Below are 23,047 nucleotides of genomic sequence, written 5' to 3' on the forward strand. Positions count from 1 at the left end.
AGTGAAAAACCCAGAAGGGCTGAGGCTGGGCTGGAGGATGGCGAGAGGTGCAGCTAAAGAGGCTGGAGGGGCCAGATGGAGCAGGGTCTTGTGGGCCAAGAGAGAGCTTGGGCTTTCTCTTCAGAAGAAGTGGCTCTACCTTGAGCAAGGAGTCCATTTGGAAGGCTGCTACTGTGGGCAGCTGAAGGCAGCATGAGGGACAGGAAGTCAAGTGGACAAGCCCTGGCTGGGGTGACTGTGGGGTAGGGACCAGAATGGGGGTCAGCTCAGAGCTCCTTCTGCAAGGCCCAGGGACTGATTACCGATTCTACCCTAGAGCTGGAGGCTGGGAAGAGGAGGCATTCAGGGCGCAGTCAGAAGTTGGTTGGGAAGATACCACTGATTCTCATGTTCTAAAGCCCTGTGAACCATAAAGGCGAGAAAAATGGACAAGTAAGACGGGCTCTGGGGTTTTCTGAAAGAGAAATAGCTGAAAGGATGCCTGGAAAGATAAAGATGTTAAAGTCAACTGTATATATAAGTTATCTGAAGCTATATAGTAGAAAGTGAAAGAAAAGTTAAGAATAAGTAAACTATTTGGGTAAAGAATCCCCAGGAAGTGAGACAGCAAAAGACTGTGGCTAAAGAACCGAAAGTAGCCTCCCAAAGGCGCAAAGGGGACAGGGCTAGGGGGATGTGTCTCCTTCCTCTGGAGGAGGCAGTAGGCTCTGGGGAAGGGACCGGAATCCCCAGATGCCTCCACCAGGGAGAGACTGTAGTGAGGTCATGCAGGGAAGGGATGGACCTTCACAGGGATTGGGTTTGCAGGGATTGGGTTTCCAAGGACTGGGAGGAGAGGTGGGAGGCAGAGGATGAGGAAATGGATAGGGGGTACTGAGGAATGGTGGGAGTCCCTGGGCAGGACTGGGAGGACCTCTGCGATCCTGGATCCGTCCTGCCAATTCTTCCCCGTCTCTGAGTAACAGAAATGTCGCTGAGAGTTTACTAGGCACAAAGCGCAGAGGCAGTGCACCCCGCGCCCCACCTCACATTGCCCTCAGGCATCCCCCAGGGGTGGAAGCGCACTTCCTCTTTTGACAAGTACCGCACCGGGGCTCAGAGAGGGCGGTTCCTCACTCAAGGTCACACAGCAATCAGGCCCTCCCCAGGGCTTGAAGCTACTAGAAATCCTGTCTCCAGAGGGGCTTCACTCCTCAGGGGCCCCCTAGGGGAGGAGCTGGCCCAGCACCTCCAGCTCCCCGCCCCCGAGGGGCGGCCCGGGGGACGGGCGGAGGAAGTGAGCGCAGCGGGGAGGAATGTGAGCGGGCGGGGTGCGCGGGCCTGGAGCGGCGGGGACAGCTGGGCAGGCAGCCGGGGCAGCGGGTGAGGCAAGGCCGAAGGCGTGCGATGCCTCACTTCACCGTGGTGCCGGTGGACGGGCAGCGGCGCGGCGACTATGACAACCTCGAGGGGCTCAGTTGGGTGGACTACGGGGAGCGCGCCGAGCGGGATGACTCTGACGGTGAGGGCGCACCCGGATGGGGCCTCGGCGGGGACAAGGGAGGGGAGTGGAGTGGACCACGCGAGGCCCGCGCTCACGCAGACACCTGGCCGGATCACGCACACGTCGATGCGGGCCTAACTTTTCTTAGTTTGCGCGGCAGCCACCAGTCCCTAGCTCCGCGAGCGCAGACACTATTTTCCTGGGCCCCGGCGCGCCCTCCCCACCCGAGCTCCTCCCTAGTCAGCCGCGGGCGGGGGCTGCAGACGTGGCGGACTAAAGAGGCTAGGCCTTCGGGGCCTCTAGGCGCGGGAATAGCGGCGAGCCTCCATCTCTGGCCCTTCCCGGTTGGGAGCATAGCCGCTGCCCGGACCCCAACCCTTTCACCTGTGAACCGCCTCCAGGCTCTTCTCGCTTCGCCTACCCATTTGTTCTTTAGCGCTTCTGACACTAAGACTCCCCTCCCTTCCCCCATCCCTGTGCCTCCCTGAATTTCAGCCTGCAGGAGTGTGTGCCTGCTGAGGGAGTCTGTTCATATCTGCCTGTGAGCGCACTGGGGTCGATCCCTGCTTAGACCTGTAGGTACAGGGGCATCTGAGGAGCACTCACACGGAACCAGTCTTTTCTAGGGTGCTTTATGTGAATTAACTCGCTTAATGCAACCAATTTCCCCCTTGGGATAGGTCCTGTTACTCACACTTAAGAGGGAGTGACAGACGGAGCAGTTATATAATTTGCACCGGGGATTCAAACCCAGAGTTGGAGACTCCAGCACCCTCTTAGCCTAGGTATCAGAACTGGGCCTGAAGGAGAGCCTCTCCTCCCTTCTCCCAGGCGCCCGCCTCTCCCCATGCCCCTTTCTCCATTTCCTTCCAGGAGGCCCCCTTGGAGTATAAACACTGCTGAGAACACGTGTTTGCATGTATAGTGACATATGCATGTTTGCAGGCGTGTAGCTGTGTGATATCACAGGGTGAAGGTGGTGTCAGGGTAGCACATTCTCAGGGCCACTTTCCTGCAGGGATGCCAGTGATGAGAATGGTGATATCACTGATAGCAAATACCTGTGTCTGTGATTGACCATGATGGAGACATGCAGAGAACATGTGTGTTGGTGACATGTCAGGTGATGTGATTTATTTTTTTTTAATCCTCAGAGAGGATATTTTTTTCATTGCTTTTCAAAAGGAGGGGAGAAAAAAACATAGATGTGAGGGACATCGATTGGTTGCCTTCCCCACTGCCCCTAAACCGGGGCTGGGATGGAGCTTGCAACCGAGGTACTCGCTCTGGGCCGGAATCAAATCCGAGACCCTTAAGTCTGAGGGCTGATGCACTAACCACTGAGCCAAACCGACTAGGGCAGGTGATGTGATCTTCACCTAGCTCTGATCTGTCTGTGATGGTGACATGACTGAGGTGATCTGTACCTGATGTGGGTGGTGGCTATATGTGAGCCACCTGATTGTTGTGTGGGAAGATGGCACAGAGCAGTGGCATGAGCTGCTGGACATCATGGGATGTTATAGGCTTGACAACCATGTTCATGCACACACCCCAGCCCCTAGTCTTGTTCCAGTGGTCAGAGCAGGAGCCAGCATCCCTGTCCCCTTTAGCTCTGGGAGGCTTTCTCTCCCAAAGACTGGGCTGGGCTGCATGTCTGGGATCAGCCTGGACCAGTGGGCAGACAAAGCTGAGCCTAGCCTCTGGCCCCGCCTTGGCCTCTCACATGGTGACTGGAGGGACCTGGAGCCACATTGGCTGAGTCCTGCCAGGTCCCTCTAGGCTGCGCCAGCTCCTCCCACATCAGCCCTCCTCCTCTTACTCCTTTTCAGCCAGACCTTGGCTGTGTCTGCGGTATGGGGGACACTTTGCGCCCTGGTGAGTGATTATGACCCCTCTTGGTGGGGACTACAAAGGGTTGGGGGCACGAAAACAGTGAGCCTCAGGTCCATCTCATGGGGTACCTCCAGCCTGGTACTTGAATCTCTTAAGGGCCATACCTCTGCTCCAAGGAGTATGTGTAGAGGTTATAGTACCCCTGGCAAATGCCTGTGAACAGAGGGATCAGGAGTATCACCTGGATACCCAACTGCAGCTGGTGCATTCACAGCTGCAGCTAGGAATACACATATATGTGTACTTCACAGGCAGCCCCCAGGCCCAGGCCATGCTCTGGTTCACCCAGGATTCCAGGTGGTATCTGAGCAGCTTCAGCCTGGCGGGCATGCCCAGACCTGCCGTGGAATTTTTGGAATAGCTGAGGGCAGTACAGACACCCAGACACTGCTTAGAGCACCCCCTGACATACACATACACACATATTCCCACAGTCCCATGGGAGCTGTCCTTAAATGAGGCTTTGGGGAACTCCAAGAAATGCCTGCTGGGTGTCTAGCACCAGATGTCCTTTTTCTGATGCACCTGGGCAGTTAGAAGAGTGGGTGTTACTATTTCTACTTAATAGAAGAGGAAGCCAAATCAGCACAGAGAGGGTAAGCAAGTTGCCCTGGGTCACAGAGAGGGAGGGTCAGTAATCCAAGCCAGCCTGCCAGCCATCTGAGCACCAGGAGCCCTGGGTATGTGCACCCTGGCCAAACTGCAAACCCCAGACACTCTTCTCTAGTTAAAAGCTTGTACTCCACCTTGGAGTGCATCCTGGGATGAACCGGGGCCTAGCATAGGATTAGGGAACCTGCAGCTCAGCTCCTACCGGACTCTGGTGGATCCTGGGACCCAAGTTTAGCCCTTCTTACTGGGTGACTTGCCTCTGAATCTCTGAGCCTTATTTTCCTTGCTTCTAAAAGGGAATAAATGATATCTACTGGAGGGTTGCTGTGAGGACTAGAGGCAACCCTTGGAAGGACTCTGAGGCACCCTGGAGTCATGGCTGAAGGGACAATGGATCTGCTGGGTCTTGGAGGACCATCCATAGCCAGTTTTGGGGAACTGCTTTGTGCCCATCTCTGTGTTTTCTGGATACTAGATCTGTCTCCTCAGAGAAACAAGGCAACAATGGTAGGGCAGACTGTAGTGAGTGGTTAGAATAATTTATAATTTATTTCAAACCTACCTCATAAAAGGATAAGAGGTATGTCATGCCCTCCTTGCAGGCTTTGCCCCTTGGTGTCTTCCCAAAGGACTTACCCTCAGAAAAACCATGCAGAGGAATGGGGTAAGGACTCTTGGATGACACAGTTGGTGACTGCATCTAAAGAATAGATTTAGCTTGGATATTCCTGGCAGCCAAAGCAGAAAGGGAAAAAAGATGAGCTCTATAGCTGCCATATTTTGACAAAATTAAGCATCTGACTTATTCAGGGGAGACACTTTTTGTCACAAAACTCCAACAGTATTTTTCAGAGGTTTCTCACAGAAGGACCATCAGTGTAATAGGCAATGTTACTGGGTTTTCAGATTTTTCTTGTGGTTCCTTATCCTGATTCTGAACAAGCATCAAATATCATAGGGTGTCTAAGGAGCTATGTGACCCCAGAAGGTTTTAACATGGCTTGGTGGGCTGGTTTGACCTCCTGCTGCCTTGGTCAATTGTGCCATTGGCATTGGCCTACACACGGCCTTGTAGCTTGTGGGACTGAACTGCTTGGCTCACTTAGATAATCCAGGTTCCTAGATGAGGTGATGTACTGCTTTCACATTCTGTTAGAAGGAAGAGTGGACTTTGCCCCCAAAATTGCCATCAGCTTTACCTGTCAGTCTTCTTGAGTAATAAAGAATCCACAGTGCAGTGCCTGCTGAGTAATTGTTGGCTTAGAGAAGGCAAGTTAAGTCTCATACCAATGGATGTATCAGATGGCGGAGGGTGCATCATTCAGCACTCTTAGCTGTAAACAAGAGAAGTGAAATTATAGGCTATTTAACCAGAAAAGGTTGGCAGGTAGCCCTTACAAAACCAGGGATCGCCAGTGAATGGCCCAAATACCCCACCAGTCTGGGTCAGTGACGACACTTCCGTTGCCGCCCCCATCACCAGACACCAGGCCAGCACTGCTGCCAGTCATTGCAACAACAACCTGGCTTCTTTGAACCAAGATGTCAGCTTCCCATTTGCTGTGAGGCCTCCAGCTACTGTCGCAGCTACCAGACTGTCTGGAGGGAGAGAAACAAACAAAAACAACCACTTAGCAACCAGAAAAGGAATACTGGGTGCCTTCTGCCTGCTTGATGGGAAGTTGGGCACGTCACCTACCGTGACTCACAAGGGACAGTTTGGAAAACAGGGAAAAGTGCTAATACTGGGTGGCCAGAAAAATCAGCCAAACTTTGAGAGTTGAGGCAGGCTTATTTTAAAAAAGTGCATCTGGTTCTTTCCTGCGAGGTTTCCTTGGAGCTGAGGCACTGTCTCACCAGCCTGGGGGAAGGTGGACTGGAGGCCACGCACCTGGTCTGGGCAAGCAGCCGGGATCTGGGGGCAAGGAGGCCAACAAGCGGCTCCTGCCAGCGGTCCCTTCTCAGTCCAACACCCACCCAGCGCCGCTTTCCAATGCGACCCTCGGCAGCATCTTGAGCCACTTCCGCTCTCTGGACAGCCTCCTGCTTGCCCCTCCTCCCAGCATGCCCCTGGCTACCCGCGCGGTGCATGGTGGGGCAGCTAGCTGGAGGTCTCTGACGATGGCGGCCGAAGGTGCCCTGTGTGGCTTCATCTACCTGGAGGGCAGCACTTGGGCGGGCCCTGAGGACACCGAGGCCCTGGCGCCCGCCTCACTGGGTATTCCAATGGGAGTGGGGGGTTTGAGGGCGAGCAAATGCCGGACCACGCCCCTTGCAGAGGCTCCGCCCCTCGGTGTTAGCACGTGCGACAGCTAGTGCGTCTGGGGCCTTCACACAGGTTCCCTATGCCAAAGGAAGCGACGCGCTGCAATTTGGTCATTGGCCACTCTGCCAATACTGGTTCTTCAAGGAGACTGGTGGGATTTGATGGGGAAACTGAGGCCCAACCTGCTAACACTGACTCCCGAAGTGCTCCACAGAAATGATGTTTTGTGGGCTGGCCTGCTGGGGAGCGAGCAGTGCTGGCTGAGGACTCAGGAGGCGGCCCTGACTGGGATTCTCTCCTCTCTCCACAGGACATGGCAACCACAGAGAGAGCAGCCCTTTCCTTTGTCCCTTGGACGCTTCCAGAGGAAACGAATACTATGACAGGAACCTGGCACTGTTTGAGGTAGCTGAGGAGCCATTCTGGGCCACAGGCGTGGTAGGCAGATGGGTGGGCAGGGGTCTATAGGAAGCCAAGCCTTCGCTAAGCGGGCAGGTTGGACACTTGTGCCTCTTTGTTATGTCTTGGCTCCTCCTCCAGTCTCCTCTTGTCTGCCTCGTCTTCTTGGCAACCAGGCTGTGATTCCCTTGGCCCTTTGAAATGAAACTGCTTTCCTGGAGGCCACTCACAACCCCACCTCGTTACCACCTCCAGGGTTATCCACCTTTGACTTCCATGCAGCCCTAGACACCTCTCAAGATTTCTCACCTCAGGATTTCCTTTCTTCCCTTCACTCTAAGACTTCTCACAGTCCATGATTCTTTTCTCTCCTGTGAACTCTTCCTCGTCCTTGGTTGGCTCTTCCAGCCCTGTGCCCCTCAAGTTCACTGAAGCCTGGCCCTTCTCACTGAATCTACCCTCTTCACATCTACGCCTCAGTGGACACCTCTCCGGAAACTCCCAATTTTGTGCTTCTGAATTTGAATTTTATCCTTTTCAGACCCAAACTCAGAAGTTGGATCTGGATCCAGGGCATGGTTTAGGCCCCTAAACTCTGACCCACACATTCAGCTGCCCCCATGGAAGTTTCATAGATGCCTTAATCTCCACATGCCTCAAAAGACCTGTATCTTCACTTCTCACTCCAAACCAGTTTCTCCTTGTGCATAGGGTCAGAAGGGAGCTGGCAGACAGGGAAAGACTAAATGTGGGCATAGGTAGGTGGAGGCATGGTGTGGAGAAGCTACAGGAGCAGGGAAAGCCTACACCCAGTTGGAGGTTGTGACCTCTGGGAAGCCTCCTGATTTAGAAAGGCAGCAAGTTTCTGCAACAAAGACCTTGACCTGGCCCCGCCTGAGAATGGGCTAGGGGACCAGGATCCCACCTTGGGGAATGAAAGGGTTGGGGGGAGATGGACCATCTAGAAGGATCAGAGTGTGAGCAAATAAGAGACTCTGCTTGTCCCAGACATCCCTCTTTTGACTTCCTTAGAGTAGCTTTTTATGGGAGAATTGAGGGCAGATGTGAGTCCCAGAGGCCCACTCATAGCTGGGAGGTGGCCAGGCAGAACAGGCAGGATGAAGTGTACCATTCGCCTGTCTGCCAGCCATGCCTTGCCCTGCCTTCTCCCCTGAGGCAGGTAGATTTCACAAATGGGTTGGTAGTGACTGTAGCCAAGTTGGGGCAGAGAGAAGCAGCTGCCGGGCTGAGCCTTTGAGTGTTGAATGCTGGGGTGTGGCGCCCACACCTGCCCAGTTGGCTGGCTTGGGCTTCCCCAGGCAAGAGCTGGGATCAGGCCCAGGCCTGCCTCAGGGCTTGGCAAGGGGCCAGAGGCCAGGCTGCTGGCTACACATTGGTAGCCTGGTGCCAGCTGGGCCCATTGCCAGACTGCGCTGTGGCTCTGTTTACAGGAAGAGCTGGACATCCGCCCAAAGGTATCATCTCTTCTGGGCAAGCTCGTCAGCTACACCAACCTCACACAGGGTGCCAAGGAGCATGAGGAGGCTGAAAGTGGGGAGGGTACTCGCCGGAGAACAGCCAAGGTAAGCTAGTCAAGGACAGCAGAGGTGCCTCTCCTGGGAAGACAGGCTCAATGTCACGGAATTGGCAAATTCCCCACATGGTTGTGAGCATCCCAGGGAAAGTGGGTGCCAGGTGTGGTGAGCATGGAGGATGGACACTGAGTGCCTTGGATTTAAGGAGGCTTCAAGGGGTGGGCTAAGGAGGTAGAGGGACAGGGGGGCCCTCACAAATGACAGCGAGAGTGACAGCTGCCTTTATTCAGCCCTTTCTGTGTGAGGCATCATGCCAAGCAGTGCGCCTGGGTTCTTGTAGATCATCTCACAGCAAAGCTGTGAAGCAGGTCCTATTATATCCCCATTTTACAGATTAAAAAATGAGTGTCAGGAGTATGAAGTAACTTTCCTAAGATGACTGAGCTAGACAAGATCAGTGTAACACTGGGAGACACATTTATGGATTTATTGTGAGATATGTGACTATTAAAAGGTCAGATCACTGGCATCCCATCAAGATGGATAAGGGTGTTACCTTTGGAACCAGGAACATGGTTGTCCCTTGGGGCTGTGTGACCTAGAACAAGTAACCAGACCTTTCTGCCCCTCACTATGTGGCTTCATTGGCACACCACTCCAGCAGCCCTTGGGTTCCTTGAGCACCTGGGTGGGGAGTGATAGGAGCATAAAACTGCCTCTTGGGGCTCCCTGTTCCCCTTCCTGGTCCATATCCAGGCCTGTGTCCTTTCAGCTCTTCTTTCTCCTCAGGATGACTTTGCATATCTTTGCTTAGCTCCCTTGTATGAGGAGGCTCAGTCTAACTGAGGGCTGGGGGTAAGGAGCCCTCCCTTTCCACCTACTGATTCCCTGAGGTTTGGGAAGTGGCTGTGGTTTGGAAGGAGCTTGGCACTAGCTGTAGTATTCTTGCTGGAGGTCAGCACAAGCAGAAAGAGCTCTTGGTTGGGATAAGCCCGGTCCCCAGCCTCAGACTTGCTTGAGTTTTGGGCCTTGTTGGAGTGGGCCAAGGAGAGATGGTAGACCAGGCTGATATGCACCCCTCACCTTGCCTCTCTGGGAGGAAAATCAGCCCACACTTCAGAGAGGTCAGCTGAGATATTGAGGTCACACAGACCTGACCCCCACTGTATCCTGCTTGTTGTGATTTTGTTGGCATTTCTGGACTGCAGATAGCAGAGAACCCTGTCTCTGGCTCTCCCTATTCGGCCCTGCATAGAGTTCTCAGCTTCTGAGGGTTGCCTGCAGTGGGTAATAGGATCCTTGGGTTAGTGCCTCTTCCCTGTCCCTTAAGGCCAAGTCCAGGGAGCTGGCGGTTGGCAGTAAAAAGGTCCCTAAGAAAGGCTAGTGCATATCTCAACAAGTGTCAGAAGGAAGCCTGGAAGCAGGGCCATAGTTCCTTGGCCTTATGAGGAGCCTGTGAGGATGCTGGGGTCCAGCCTTAGCTTACCTACCCAGCTCACCTGGCCCTAGTTAAGGATATGAGAGGATGCCTCTGTGTCCCAGTTCCAAGTTTTTCCATGGAGGAAAGAGGAACCTGGCCAAGTCTACAGTGAATTAGTAGGAAGCTAAGGAGCTGGGGCCACTAAGCTATGATCCTTACCCAGGGTGGGTCTGAGCGGGGCCTTAGAAAAGTAAGGCTTACAGCAGGAAGGGCGGGCCTCTAATCAGACCATGCCAAGATCCTAGGAAGCCTCTCCATAGCAGCCACTCCACTCTGGCTCCGGCCTTGTGACCTTCTGAGGCTGCCAGAGGTTATTTGGAGATGCAGAAAGCATTTCTGGCCCTGCCCTTTCCCACACTGCTTTTTCCAGAGTGACTCAGCCTAGAATTGGGGTGGGGCTAGGAGCTGCCACTATTGCAGTGGGTGGTCCAGGGCCTCTGAAAAGGGCTGTCAGAGCCCAGGTGAGGTGTATCTGTCACCTACAGGATAATTTTTTAAATTTTTTTAGAGGAGGTGGGGAGAGAGGGGTAGAGTTGGGTGGAGAGACATAGATGTGAGATGTCTCCCGTACACTTCCCCCCACAGGGATCAAACCCTTGACCTTCCCGTGCATGGGACAGTGCTCCAACCAACTGACCCACATTGGCCAGGGCTGTGCAGGACAATTTTGGGAACTATTTATTCTTATTTGGGCCCTCCTGAGGTCCTTTAGGCTGCACATAGATCCTGCCCCAGACCTGGACCCTTCAGAAGAATTCCTGAGGACACATAGTTCTCTTTCCCACTCTAGCTCTAGGACAGCAGGCTTTGCTGGGGCTCTGGTGGAAGCTCTTAAGGCCCCACTACCCTGGGCTGCACTCATAAGGACTCAGTTCTTCAAGAAGGCACCTGCCCTGCCTCTGTGCTTCAGCCTCTGCCCTGGCCCCCTGGCTGGCCCCTACTCTGCCCTTAGTTGAGGAATCCTGCCTACATATGCCCATTAGACTTTCTTCACCTGCCCTTCAACTTTGAGACTTAACTCTATGCAGGATTTTCCCAACACATTATCCTAGGGGCCTTCCAAGGCACCACTTACTAGGCACCACTTACCTTTTGGGTACCTGCAGGGCCTACTGGTGATACAATAAACTGACAAAAAGGGATGGGGTTTACCTTGTGTTCCAAGCCAAGAAGTGTGGCCCACTGGTGGATTATAGGATAGATGGTGCAGAGGATTTTTGGCAGGGATGATGAGACTGGACTTGGTTTCCTGAGACCTGCCCTGGCAGCAGAGTGGGCTGGAGTGTGGAGAGGTTGATAGGCACAGGAGAGCACTATCCAGGTGCCCCAAGTGTAGTGCCTTTAGGCTGCACATAGTCCCTGTTAAAGGGACTAAGGCTGAGGCAAGGCAGGTTGATCTAGGCGCAGCTTGAGAGGCAGACTGGATAGGACTTAGTGTCCACCTGGACTGGAGTTGGGGGCGGGAGAGAGGGAGGCCAGGGGCAACTTCTTAGATTCTGGCTTGGGTGACATGGGGCCTGGGTGAGAAGGTAGGGGTCCAAGACAGACCTCTCGTTCCAGAAGTTTAACAGAAGAGAGGAAGGGAAGGGGCAGTACCTTGAGGGGGGGTGAAGCTCAAAAGCTCACACATGGCGTTTTAAAAAGAATCAGGTTTTATATCTTCCCAGTCCCAAACTGTCTTTATATATAAAAGCCAACATAGATATCCTAGCTGTCACCCCACCCCTGTGCTCCCCAGAACTCCACTCAGGATGCCCCTGTCCAACTTGTTCTCTATAAAACACCCTGGGGACTGCTGAGTGATTGGGGTTGGCCTTCCATGGTGCATCTGGGCCTCTCTGATGCTCTATGGCTCCCCCTCCCCTCTTGCTCCATAGGCGCCCAGCATGGGCACTCTCATGGGGGTGTACCTACCCTGTCTGCAGAATATCTTCGGGGTGATCCTCTTCCTGCGGCTGACTTGGATGGTGGGCACGGCCGGTGTGCTACAGGCCCTCCTCATTGTGCTCATCTGCTGCTGCTGTGTGAGTATCCTAGCTGGGGCAGAGGCCATGGCTGCCCACAGAGCCTGCCTAGCTGAACTGCTCATCTAGGCCCTCCTTCCTACAGACCTTGCTGACGGCCATCTCCATGAGCGCCATCGCCACCAATGGAGTGGTTCCAGGTGGGTGAGCACCCCACCCTTGGCCTGTTGGGGGTAATGGGTCCAGAATCCACCTTGACATACCGGAAACCTTCATTGTTCCCGTTCCCAAAGCAGTTCTTTGGTGGGATCTGAATCCATGACAGTTGCATCATTTAGGAGCATCCTTCGCAGAGTTTGAGATACGTTGTGTTTTGTTTGTTTGTTTGTTTGTTTGTTTGTTTTTAAATGGGTCTGGGGGTGAAGACTAAAGGGTCCTGGGTTTGATTCTGGCCAATGGCACCTACCTCAGTTACAGGCTGGATCCCTGGCCATGGTCGGGACGTGTTTGGGAGGCAACCAATCAATGTGTCTCTCTCACTTTGATGTTTCTCTCTCTCTCTTCCTTCCTTCCACTCTCTCCAAAAAGCAATGAAAAAAAATATCCTCGGGGGAGGATTAAAAAAAATAAAATAAAAGGGGCTGGGACTGACAAAGAAGGTGATGGCATGCACCTGGTGGCCCACGCCACGGATTACAGGGTAGACAGTGCAGAGGGCTTTCAGCAGGGATGATGAAATTGGACTTGGTTTTCAGAGACCCTGTTTATTTATTTAATCAATCATCTATTTATATCAGTATGGACTCCGGATAGTTATTTTATTCTTTGGATCATAATCCAGTACTTCATTATTTTGTTTCTCAAACTATTCCACTTTGGGTGTTTAGCCACTCAGGTTGGCTTCTGTGTCTGTGTCTGGATCCTTTTTTTTTTTTAATCCTCAACCAAGGATATGTTTTTTAAATTGATTTTAGAGAAAGAGGAAAGGAGAGAGAGAGAAAAGAACATCAGTTGCTTCTCATACACAGCCTGAGCAGGGATTGAACCTGCAACCTAGGTATGTGCCCTGCTGGGGAATCAAACCCGCAACCTTTTGGTGTATGGAACAACGCTCCAAACAACTGAGCCACCTAGCCAGGGCTATGTCTGGATCCTTTTTTTTTTTTTTTTTTTTAAATAACAGTTTTATTAGTATTAGGATAAAATGGGGGCGCAATATATGTTTACCCCTAAAAGGGTTTGAAAGTGCATAAGAATGTAGAAAGGAAAATTGAAAGTACCCATAATCCCACCATCCTGAACTCATAACTATTAGCCTTTTGGTGCATGGTCTTAGAGTCTTGTAAAGTATTGATATATTGTTTTCCCCATACTGTGTGTGTGTGTATGTGTGTATTTCCCAAATGTTGGGGAAAGTTTGTTTTAGTAGGAGTTATAGGATGTTATCTAATTTATGTGATTATTTTCCTATTCTTGGGTTCTACCTTTCCACTGTTGTATTATTGTGAACAGCCTTGCACACAAATCTCTGTTCACACCCCTGGCAGTTCCCTTAAGAGAGGGTCCTGAAGGTGGAATTACAGCATGAAAGGGATTAACCTTTTAAAGTTTCTTGATTCCTGTTTCCAAGTTATTCACCAGAGATCTTTTATCGGGAGCAAATTCAACTAGCAACATGAGATCACTCTTGTCCCCCGTACCCTTGCTGGCCCTGGGGCCCAGTGTTGACTCTGCCAGTCTTGTCAAGGGTGTTAGACTCTGATGGAAACACAGACTTAGGGCAGGAGGGTCAGCCATGGGCACTTACTCAATGGCAGGCCCTGTGCTTGGCCCTAAGGACAAAGAACTAGACAAGACACTGTCCCTGCCACAGTCTCGAGGGGTCAGACTAACAGACACAGCCCTCAGGAGGGGTGAGGTGTGCTGAGATAGGACACACCCAGCCAGAGGAGGCTGTGGGGACTGGCCTAAGTATAGGGAGTTGGGGGACAGTGGGCCACTTAGGCACTGCTGAACCTATAACTGCCCTAGCAAAATAGCCATTTCACTGTTCTGTGCTGGGTGTTGGAGTCACAGGGCAGGATCCAACTTCAGCCTGGCCACTTACTAACCCTGAAGCCTTAGGCAAATCTCCCAGCCCTTCTGCTCATCTGTAAATGGTAAAATTCATTCCTGTCCCTCTGGGTGGTTGTGAGGGGTGGTCGGGAAGGAGACCCCTTGAAGAAGAACCAGCCTTGACCTATGTACACTTTCTTTGTTGTAGCTGGGGGCTCCTATTTCATGATCTCCCGCTCACTGGGGCCAGAATTTGGAGGTGCTGTGGGCCTGTGCTTCTACCTGGGAACAACATTTGCTGCGGCCATGTACATCCTGGGAGCCATTGAGATCTTGCTGGTGAGTCATGCTAAGCCCTGGCCAACTCTGATCTTGTCTTAACAGCCCCTTTCCCATAGGCTCAGGCTGCCCCTGCTCCCTCACCTCTGGCGAGGGTCTGGGGCTTATAATATGGGAGCCTCCTTGAGGGAAGAAGATCTTTGCTCAAGCCAGTCTTCCCTTCAACCCCTTGCCGTTTGGGCTAGGCAGGGAAGGGGCCTGGCCTGGCTCCCTTCACCTTGGCCCTGGATGTTCCATCCACCAGGGCCCCATTTCAGCAGTGGCAGGTGATCTGTAAACTATTGCATTTAACTCAGTGACAGATCTTGGTGATGTAGAGCCTGCTGCCTGGACATGTGTGGGCTCTGGCCAGGTCTGTCTCCCCCAGGTCTCTGTGCCAAGGCCCTTCAGATCTACCTTATCCTTGTCCTTAAATCAGGGTAAGCAGCCACAGAACCCTGTCTGGAGGTCAGTGCCCCCTCCATGAGCCCCAAGTATGTTCCCCACTCCCCATTGAACTTGCCCTAGCTTGTGGGAGAAGAGGTAGAGGGGCCATGGCAATCACAGGGCAACAAATGCCCACCCCTGGGAATCCAGACAGTAGGAGATATTTAGAGGAACTGCCTGGCAATTCCCATCTCCAGGTCCTCTGCCTGTAGTGTGGACCCAGCTCATAAACCTTTTGGGGTTTTTTGTTGTTGTTATTTTATATATATTTCCCACATTCCTACATTTATTATTTGAGTTCTTTCTGTAACGAAAATTTGTCCTTTTCCCCATTTATTTATTTATTCTATCATGTATTTATATCACTTTGGACTCCTGGATATTTATTTTATTCTTGGCTCATGATCCAGTACTATCATTATTTATTTTGTTGCTCAAACTTCACTTCGGCTGTTTAGCTATTCGAGTTGATGCCTGTGTCTGGGTCCTTTTTAAATAACAGCTTTAATTAAGATATAATTCACATGCTATACAATTCACTAGCCATTTAAAGTATAAATTTTAAAGGTTTTTAGTATAGTCACAGAACTGTGCAACCATCACCAATCAATTTTAGAACATTTCATCACTCCAGAAAACCAATACTTAGTAGTAGTCACTCTCTATTCCCCCCCAGCCCTAGAGAATCATGAATCTGTTTTCTGTCTTTAATCAGATTTACCTATTCTGGACATTTCATGTAAATGGAATTATACAATATGTGATCTTTTGTAACTGGCTTTTTCTGGATACTTTTTAACAACAACAAAAAAAACAAAATGATGTGATTCACTCTCCAAATAGGAAAACTGAACCTTCTATATCTGTCTCTTGTTTCAGACCTACATTGCCCCACCAGCTGCAATTTTTTACCCAACGGGCACTCATGACTCATCAAGTGCCACCTTGAACAACATGCGAGTGTATGGGACAATTTTTTTAACCTTCATGACCCTGGTGGTGTTTGTTGGAGTCAAGTATGTGAACAAATTTGCCTCACTCTTCCTGGCCTGTGTGATCATCTCCATCCTCTCCATCTATGCTGGGGGCATCAAGTCTATTTTTGACCCCCCTGTGTTTCCGTAAGTAATCTGGGAATATATCTAGGCATTGCACTGACACTTCTCCCAAGTAGATGGCCTTTGATGCCCTGAGTCCTAGAGTCTGCAGGGTGGAAACAGGTTGGGACCTCCAACTGAGCTGGTGATGATTCTTCCCCCTCCCCGCAGAGTGTGCATGCTGGGCAACAGGACCCTGTCCCGGGACCAGTTTGACATCTGTGCCAAGACGGCCATGATGGATAATGAGACAGTGGCCACTCGGCTTTGGAGCCTCTTCTGCCACAGCTCCAACCTTACCACTGACTCTTGTGACCCCTACTTCCTGCTCAACAATGTGACCGAGATCCCTGGCATCCCAGGTGCAGCTGCCGGCTTGCTCCAGGGTGCGTCCTCACTCCTGTCCTCCTGCTCCTGACCCACAGGCCGAGCTGGGGGCAGGGAATGAGCATGGAAGGAAAGTGGATCACAGAGCCATCCTTGTGTGGCCAGCTGAGGAATGGGGGGCAGGTCTGGCTGCCTTCCAGGCCCAGCAGTGTCCTCTCAGCCTGGCTCCTGGCAGCTAGGTTTCGGGTGAACAGAGCCTGTTTGGCCAGTGTCCCAGGCCTGCAGCAGCCCCCAGAAAGTTCTGGCAGCCCCTCTCTCCCCAGCCACAGCCCTGACACTGCCTGGATTATTCTCCCAGGAGCCATAAAGGGCTTCTGTCTAGGAGGCAGGCAGTGACAAGGCTCTGGCTTCAGCACCCTTTGCCTGTCAGACTTCTAGCCAGACAGCCCCTTCCCTGTAGCTGATGCTGCCCTGAACCCCCAGAGCCTCTCACATCTGCAGCCTCTGGTTGGGCTGCCCTAAACTGCCCCTGGGAAGTAGGTGAGGCTGCTGTGGTGATGCTACTGCCCCTGCAGAGAACCTGTGGAGCACCTACCTAGAGAAGGGTGAGGTCGTGGAGAAGCATGGGCTGCCCTCCACAGATGCCCTTGGCCTGAAGGAGAACCTGGCCCTGTACGTGGTGGCTGACATTGCCACATCCTTCACCGTGCTGGTCGGCATCTTCTTCCCCTCTGTGACAGGTAAGCCCTTCTTCCCCACCCTCCCAGCCCTGCCCTCTCTCCTTGGGAGCCCCTGAGGGAATCTCATTGTTTTTGAAGGCATCATGGCTGGCTCAAATCGTTCTGGTGACCTCCGAGATGCCCAGAAGTCCATCCCAGTGGGGACCATTCTGGCCATTGTTACCACCTCTCTTGTGTGTATCCTTTCCCAGGCCTGGGGCAGGCAAGGGGAAGGGGGGCAAGAGGCACTTGCCTTCGTATATCACCAGCTGGCATGCACAGACCATCACACGTGCATGCGTACTTACATACCTTCCCCCTCACACACATCACACACTCGAGTGTGTGCACAGCATGAAACCCTCAGCTGTAGGTGCTCAGCTGAGTCTCCTGGCTAAGGTTAGGGCAAGGGGCACATGGGTCCTATGTGAGAATGAGTGGGGGCAGCAGTGTCAGTGGAGGCCCAGCTTTCCTTGACGCAACCGCAGACTTCAGCAGTGTGGTTCTCTTTGGCGCCTGCATCGAGGGCGTGGTTCTCCGGGACAAGTGAGTGAGCTGGGTCCCTCCCCATGGCAGTGGGCTTAGCTCTTGTCTACTTTGACACCAGCCCCCCTCAAACACATGGTCCCACACATGTCCTCAGGCTGCTGGTTGCCAATGGTAGTGTGTGCCACTAGGTAGGTTAGGCCCCACGAGGACTTTTGCTTCTTAGAGAATGGTGACATGGGATCAGGGCTGGGACGAGGAGAAAGGACAGGGGCTGGTGGACTGGACTTCAGTGCTGAGGGGCCAGAGTTCTGCCCACAGTAGCCATCCTTCCTGACCCCTGACATCCCTCACTCTGGGCAGCCCCATCCAGGGTTTGGGGGGCTCCTTGCATGTAGTATGGCCTAAGCCTGGCCCCTGCAGGTATGGTGATGGTGTCAGCAGAAACCTGGTGGTGGGCACATTGGCCTGGCCTTCGCCCTGGGTCATTGTCATTGGCTCCTTCTTCTCAACTTGTGGCGCCGGCCTGCAGAGCCTCACTGGGGCACCACGCCTGTTGCAGGCCATCGCCAAGGACAACATCATCCCCTTCCTCCGGGTGAGCCCTTTTGCACTCCCCCACAGCGGGGTTCTCCTGGCTCCTCACACTGGTGGAGGGCAGGGTATACAGATGCATTATATCCCGCTGGGGCCCATAGTGACCCAAGGCCACAAAGTCATCATGAAGAATTGCTGAGAGCTGCCCTGGCTCTGGCTCTGCCCTGCTGCTCGCAGAGTGGCTTGAACCCAGAATCCTCATGGCCAATCTATAGCTCATTCAGAGCAGAGAGGCCTGGAGAGGTAGTGGGCAGAGAAACTTGTGGAACTTACTGGGAAAAGCATGGGTGTGGCCTGAGGATGCTAGAGGCCAGGCTGTGGCTTGTTACTCAAGGTGTAGAATGGGGATAATGGGACCAGCTTCTTCCCTTGCTGATTCCACTGACCCTGGTGTGTGCAGGTATTTGGCCATGGGAAGGCAAATGGTGAACCAACATGGGCACTCCTCCTGACGGCACTCATCGCTGAGCTGGGCATCCTCATTGCCTCCCTCGACATGGTGGCCCCCATTCTATCCATGTGAGCTGGGGTCCAGGGCAGGGCAAGGGGCTGGTCTTGGGAAAGGTTCCTTGAACCCTTCAGCACCCCTGAACCAGGGGCCCCAGCAGCTCCCTGTGACCTTGTCTGGCGTTGAGGGTACAGCTGGACACGTTGGGTTGTATGGGCAGATGTTTGCCCGGCCAGAGCTCAGCCTACCCCTGCATTCAAGAGTGAGCCTGACGCTTCTGCAGAAGAGACCAATGGGTCCTACACCCTCTGTGGGAGCCTCCCAGAGAAGGCAAATGGCTACCTTCCACTCCTGGACTGGGCATGCACCCAGTCCCTGGCACCTTGATTAAGCCACCACTGCCCCATCCATGGGTTTTCAAAGTTGTTTGCTTTTAAAGTTTTGTAATCAACTGGGCATTTGAGTCTGCCAGTGCCCTACAGGAGGTGGTCAGCATGTGGCAATTTCCAGGGGTCCCTGAGGCAGAGTTCACGTGGTTGCCTTGTTTACTACTGCCATTGTTGGGGCTCGCACTTTCTCTCCTCAATATCTTGTTCCGCTGCCAATGCCCCCTCTTGCTTGTTTGCTTATGATGGGACTACCCTTCACTGCCCCACTCAGCCTGTAGGTCTACCAGGTCCCCTTTCCCTCTGAAGCAGCCACACCCACACCCCCACCCCGGCGACAGGCCATAATGATCTTTTGCTCCTCCCCACCCACTTCAACATACCTCCACCCAGTACTGCCCAGCTCCACCCACACATAGTGCACACCTGAATCTGATCTTCCCACAGTTGTCTTGGGTGGTGACCCCTCACTACCTAAACCAGAGGATATATCTCAGCCTTTATCATGTGGCTCTTCCTGGCAGCCCTGATGGGACTGACCACTCCCACTCATAGGGAGTCCCTGCTCCTTGACATGCCCTCTCTGGTAAGTCCTGAGTTTTTGTCTGCGCTTCTCCAGCCAGCTGGAGAAGGTAGAGGTTGGTGCCCCTCCCCTCAGCCCTCTGCTCCTCAGCTGTCTTCCTGGAGGGTTCACACAGTAGACCTCGCCCATGTCCCAGTCTCCTACATCTACACAGTATCCCTCAAGTGTCTCTAACTCAGTGTCTTCAAAATGGCACTTTTCCCTACCTTCTCTTCCCCACATTCATGACAGCCCCTAATCCAACTGGTCACCCAGGCCAGGGGCCTGATGTTGTCTAGCTGTCTCCAGACACTGAGCACTCCTTGGCACTGTCCTTTTTCATAGCTCTGCACTCGCCTTTCCCCCTGCCTGCTTCCCCTTTCCCACCTCCTCTGCCTGTGAACAGTTGCCCATCCTCTAAGCCCTGGCTCTGAGGACACCTATGCAGTAGTCCCATCTGCCTCAGGCATAGGAATGGGTGCTATGAGGCTGTAAAGACCTGGCTAGCCCATGCACCGCAGGGATATCAGGTACCTGGCTGCCAAGGAGGCTGTTCTGTACCAACCAGCCCCTGTGACGCAGGTTCTTTCTGATGTGCTACCTGTTTGTGAACCTGGCCTGTGCTGTGCAAACGCTCCTGAGGACCCCCAACTGGCGACCCCGGTTCAAGTACTATCATTGGTGAGCACCACCTGGATCCCTGAACCAAGTCTTCTGACGTAAGAGCTCTGGGGAAGCCAGGAGACCCATTCAGGATGGGGTTTGAGTTCCCTGGGCTTCACTTATTGGTGAGAAATTGAGGGGCTGGGGAGCTTGGTCTGGGGCCATATTGGTCTTTCCCTGATTCTGACCCTTTCCCATTCTCTGGTGCAGGGCACTGTCTTTCCTGGGCATGAGCCTCTGCCTGGCCCTTATGTTTGTCTCCTCCTGGTACTATGCCCTGGTCGCCATGCTCATTGCGGGCATGATCTACAAGTACATTGAGTACCAAGGGTGAGTGAGGGGATGCCACCTGGTTGGGAAGAGTGGGGTGATCTGTATGTTGCATTGTGGGAAGCTGAGCTATCCTTTGCTAGGCACCATAGGTATTGGGGCTGGGGGGCTGAAACTCAGGGCCTGGCACCCCTCCATCTCACATACACCTGGACAGAATCCCCTGGGTGGGACCAGGGGCTCACCAGCTTATGGTGGCCTCTGTAGGGCTGAGAAGGAATGGGGTGACGGGATCCGAGGTCTGTCCCTGAGTGCTGCCCGCTATGCACTGTTGCGGCTAGAGGAGGGGCCTCCTCACACCAAGAACTGGCGGTGAGTTCACACCCAGACTGGCAAAGGCCATTCTAGGTTCTCGGGGTGCTGTGAGGGTGGGACAGTCAAGAGGTGCTGGCTCCCCCTCCCTGGTCCATGTTCCCCATCCTGGGGTTGCTAGGGGTGCTATCCTGCTTATTGAGCCCTTGGATCTCTGCTCCCCAAACCTGCGGGAGCCTGTGAGCTGAGAAGGGAAGAAGAAAAGGGGTTTCTTGGAAACTTCTGGCCCTGGTCTCAGGCTGCCTCCCCGCCTGGCTACTGCAGGCCTCAGCTGCTAGTGCTACTAAAGCTAGACGAGGACCTTCACGTGAAGTACCCACGGCTCCTCACCTTCGCCTCCCAGCTGAAGGCCGGCAAGGGCCTGACCATCGTTGGTTCTGTCATCCAGGGAAGCTTCTTGGAGAGCTTTGGCGAGGCCCAGGCCGCTGAGCAGGTGCCTGCTACAGGGGGCAGGGAGCTGAGCCAGACTACAGGTGTCTGGACTGCAGCTGGCACATAGGGGAGGGGACCAATTCTGGACAGCCAGGTGGACAGTAGTGCTGCCACCTATAAGCAAGGGTGGGTATGGCTGTCCCATCCTGAAAACATGGCCTCTGGGTGGGCAGCTTGCCTCCTCCCCTTCCCTGCCCCCAGCAGAGGGGATGCTGATGGCCTTGGCTTCTGAGCCTCATGTGTTCCCCACAGACAATCAAGAACATGATGGAGATTGAGAAAGTAAAGGGTTTCTGCCAGGTGGTGGTAGCCAACAAGGTTCGTGAGGGACTGGCCCACCTCATCCAGTCTTGTGGCCTGGGTGGCATGAGGCATAACTCCGTGGTGCTGGGCTGGCCCTATGGCTGGCGACAGAGTGAGGACCCACGCGCCTGGAAGACCTTCATTGGTGCGTGAGGGGCCAGGGCCTGGGCTCAGCCACAAGGGATGGGGGTCGAGGCTCAAGTGAGAACAGGGCTGCAGGCTGGCAGTCAGCAGTGTCCCTCCTCCCCAGACACCGTGCGCTGCACCACAGCTGCCCACCTGGCCCTACTTGTGCCCAAGAACATCGCCTTCTACCCCAGCAACCATGAGCGCTACCTGGAGGGCCACATTGACGTGTGGTGGATTGTGCACGATGGCGGCATGCTTATGCTTTTACCCTTCCTGCTGCGCCAGCACAAGGTGGGCCAGGGGGTGGGCCTAGGTGAGAGGGGCTGGGCCCTTGGATAGGTGGGGAGTAACTGAAACACCCAACTACTACATTGCCATAGGTTTGGAGAAAGTGCCGGATGCGCATCTTCACAGTGGCCCAGATGGATGACAATAGCATCCAGATGAAGAAGGATCTGGCCGTCTTCCTGTACCACCTGCGCCTTGAGGCAGAGGTGGAGGTGGTGGAGATGGTGAGCCATCCACCCCAATGTGGCTCTGTGGATAGCCTGCCCCTCAACAGCCCAGTCCTCACAGCCTACCCTTTCCCCAGCACAATAGCGACATCTCTGCATATACGTATGAGCGGACACTGATGATGGAGCAGCGGTCCCAGATGCTGCGGCAGATGAGGCTGACCAAGACTGAGCGGGAGCGAGAAGTCAGTGGCGTTGGTTCAGGGCATGGGCAGGTGGCAGGGTCAGGCCTTTGGAGACACCATCAGATGGGGCATCAGAATGACTTACCCCAGCCCCACTCATGTCAGTGCCCATGTCCCTGCAGCCAGGTGGTCATGTTGAGCCAGCGAGGTCCTCTTTTCCCATGACATTGAGGCTGCCTCCTCTGATTTTCTTCAGGCTCAGCTGGTCAAGGACCGGCACTCAGTCCTAAGGCTGGAGAGCCTGTACTCAGATGAGGAGGATGAGTCTGCAGCTGGGGCTGACAAGATCCAGATGACATGGACACGAGATAAGTACACGGCAGCTGAGCCCTGGGACCCCAGCCACACCCCTGACAACTTCCGAGAACTGGTGCATATTAAGCCGTGAGTACAACAAAAACAGACCCAGCCACATTGGGGCCAGTGGATGGAGGGTGGATAAGATCTGTGGATGGGCCAGGGGTGGGGCCCATGATCAACTCCATTACCTGCAGGGATCAGTCCAATGTGCGGCGCATGCACACTGCCGTGAAGCTCAATGAAGTCATTGTCACACGCTCCCATGATGCGCGCCTGGTCCTACTGAACATGCCTGGCCCACCCAAGAACAGTGAGGGTGATGAGAACTGTATCCTTTTGTGGAGAGGCTGGCAGCGGGGAGGTGGACAACATGTGAGGTTACTCTGGGTGCCAGGTTATACCGGTTCTGATTGATGGCACACTTCCCTGGGTACCCCTTGGTCCTGGTGCTGCTTCTTTAACCTGATGACCTATAGACATGGAGTTCCTGGAGGTGCTGACCGAGGGTCTCGAGCGGGTGCTGTTGGTTCGTGGCGGTGGCCGTGAAGTCATCACCATCTACTCCTGAGCCTGATACAGACTTGTGGCCTACAGTGGAGGTGTTCAGGGTAACACCCCCTCCAGCACCACCCATCTGCCAGTCCTGCTTTGCCTGGCCCAACCCTGGACCCAGCTTTGGAGATTGGGCCTGGGCCTGGCAATGGAGATGGATCCAGGGTCCTATAGGACCCTGAGAGGTTTGGGGACTTTCTCCCTTTCAGCACCCCGGGAGGCCTGGAGAAGACTGGTAGGGCTGACATT

The 23,047-nt window shown here is 53.6% G+C and overlaps 1 protein-coding gene across 4 annotated transcripts; it reads left to right on the top strand.

Annotated features, from left to right (window-relative positions):
• Window positions 1-1,365: 1,365 nt before the first annotated feature.
• SLC12A4 (solute carrier family 12 member 4) lies at window positions 1,366-22,830 on the top strand. 4 transcript variants are annotated; one of them, XM_016200748.2, is made up of 24 exons: window positions 1,366-1,501; window positions 6,568-6,662; window positions 8,108-8,239; window positions 11,549-11,695; window positions 11,781-11,835; window positions 13,899-14,029; window positions 15,335-15,576; window positions 15,724-15,938; window positions 16,455-16,619; window positions 16,698-16,796; window positions 17,087-17,144; window positions 17,508-17,682; window positions 18,082-18,200; window positions 19,660-19,758; window positions 19,951-20,070; window positions 20,278-20,382; window positions 20,647-20,815; window positions 21,067-21,262; window positions 21,368-21,537; window positions 21,627-21,758; window positions 21,839-21,946; window positions 22,143-22,330; window positions 22,441-22,574; window positions 22,723-22,830. In XM_016200748.2, the coding sequence occupies exons 1-24, from the start codon at window positions 1,387-1,389 to the stop codon at window positions 22,812-22,814; spliced, it is 3,261 nt and encodes a 1,086-aa protein (XP_016056234.1). In that variant the 5' UTR covers window positions 1,366-1,386; the 3' UTR covers window positions 22,815-22,830. The 4 variants fall into 4 exon arrangements, with proteins under 4 accessions (XP_016056234.1, XP_016056235.1, XP_016056236.1 ...); XM_016200749.2 differs by having other exon boundaries at window positions 1,375-1,501; window positions 11,597-11,695; XM_016200751.2 differs by lacking the exon at window positions 1,366-1,501 and adding an exon at window positions 5,871-6,209.
• Window positions 22,831-23,047: the final 217 nt, after the last annotated feature.

Source organism: Miniopterus natalensis, chromosome 18 (genome assembly GCF_054644295.1).
Source record: "Miniopterus natalensis isolate mMinNat1 chromosome 18, mMinNat1.hap1, whole genome shotgun sequence".
Lineage (NCBI taxonomy): Eukaryota > Metazoa > Chordata > Mammalia > Chiroptera > Miniopteridae > Miniopterus > Miniopterus natalensis.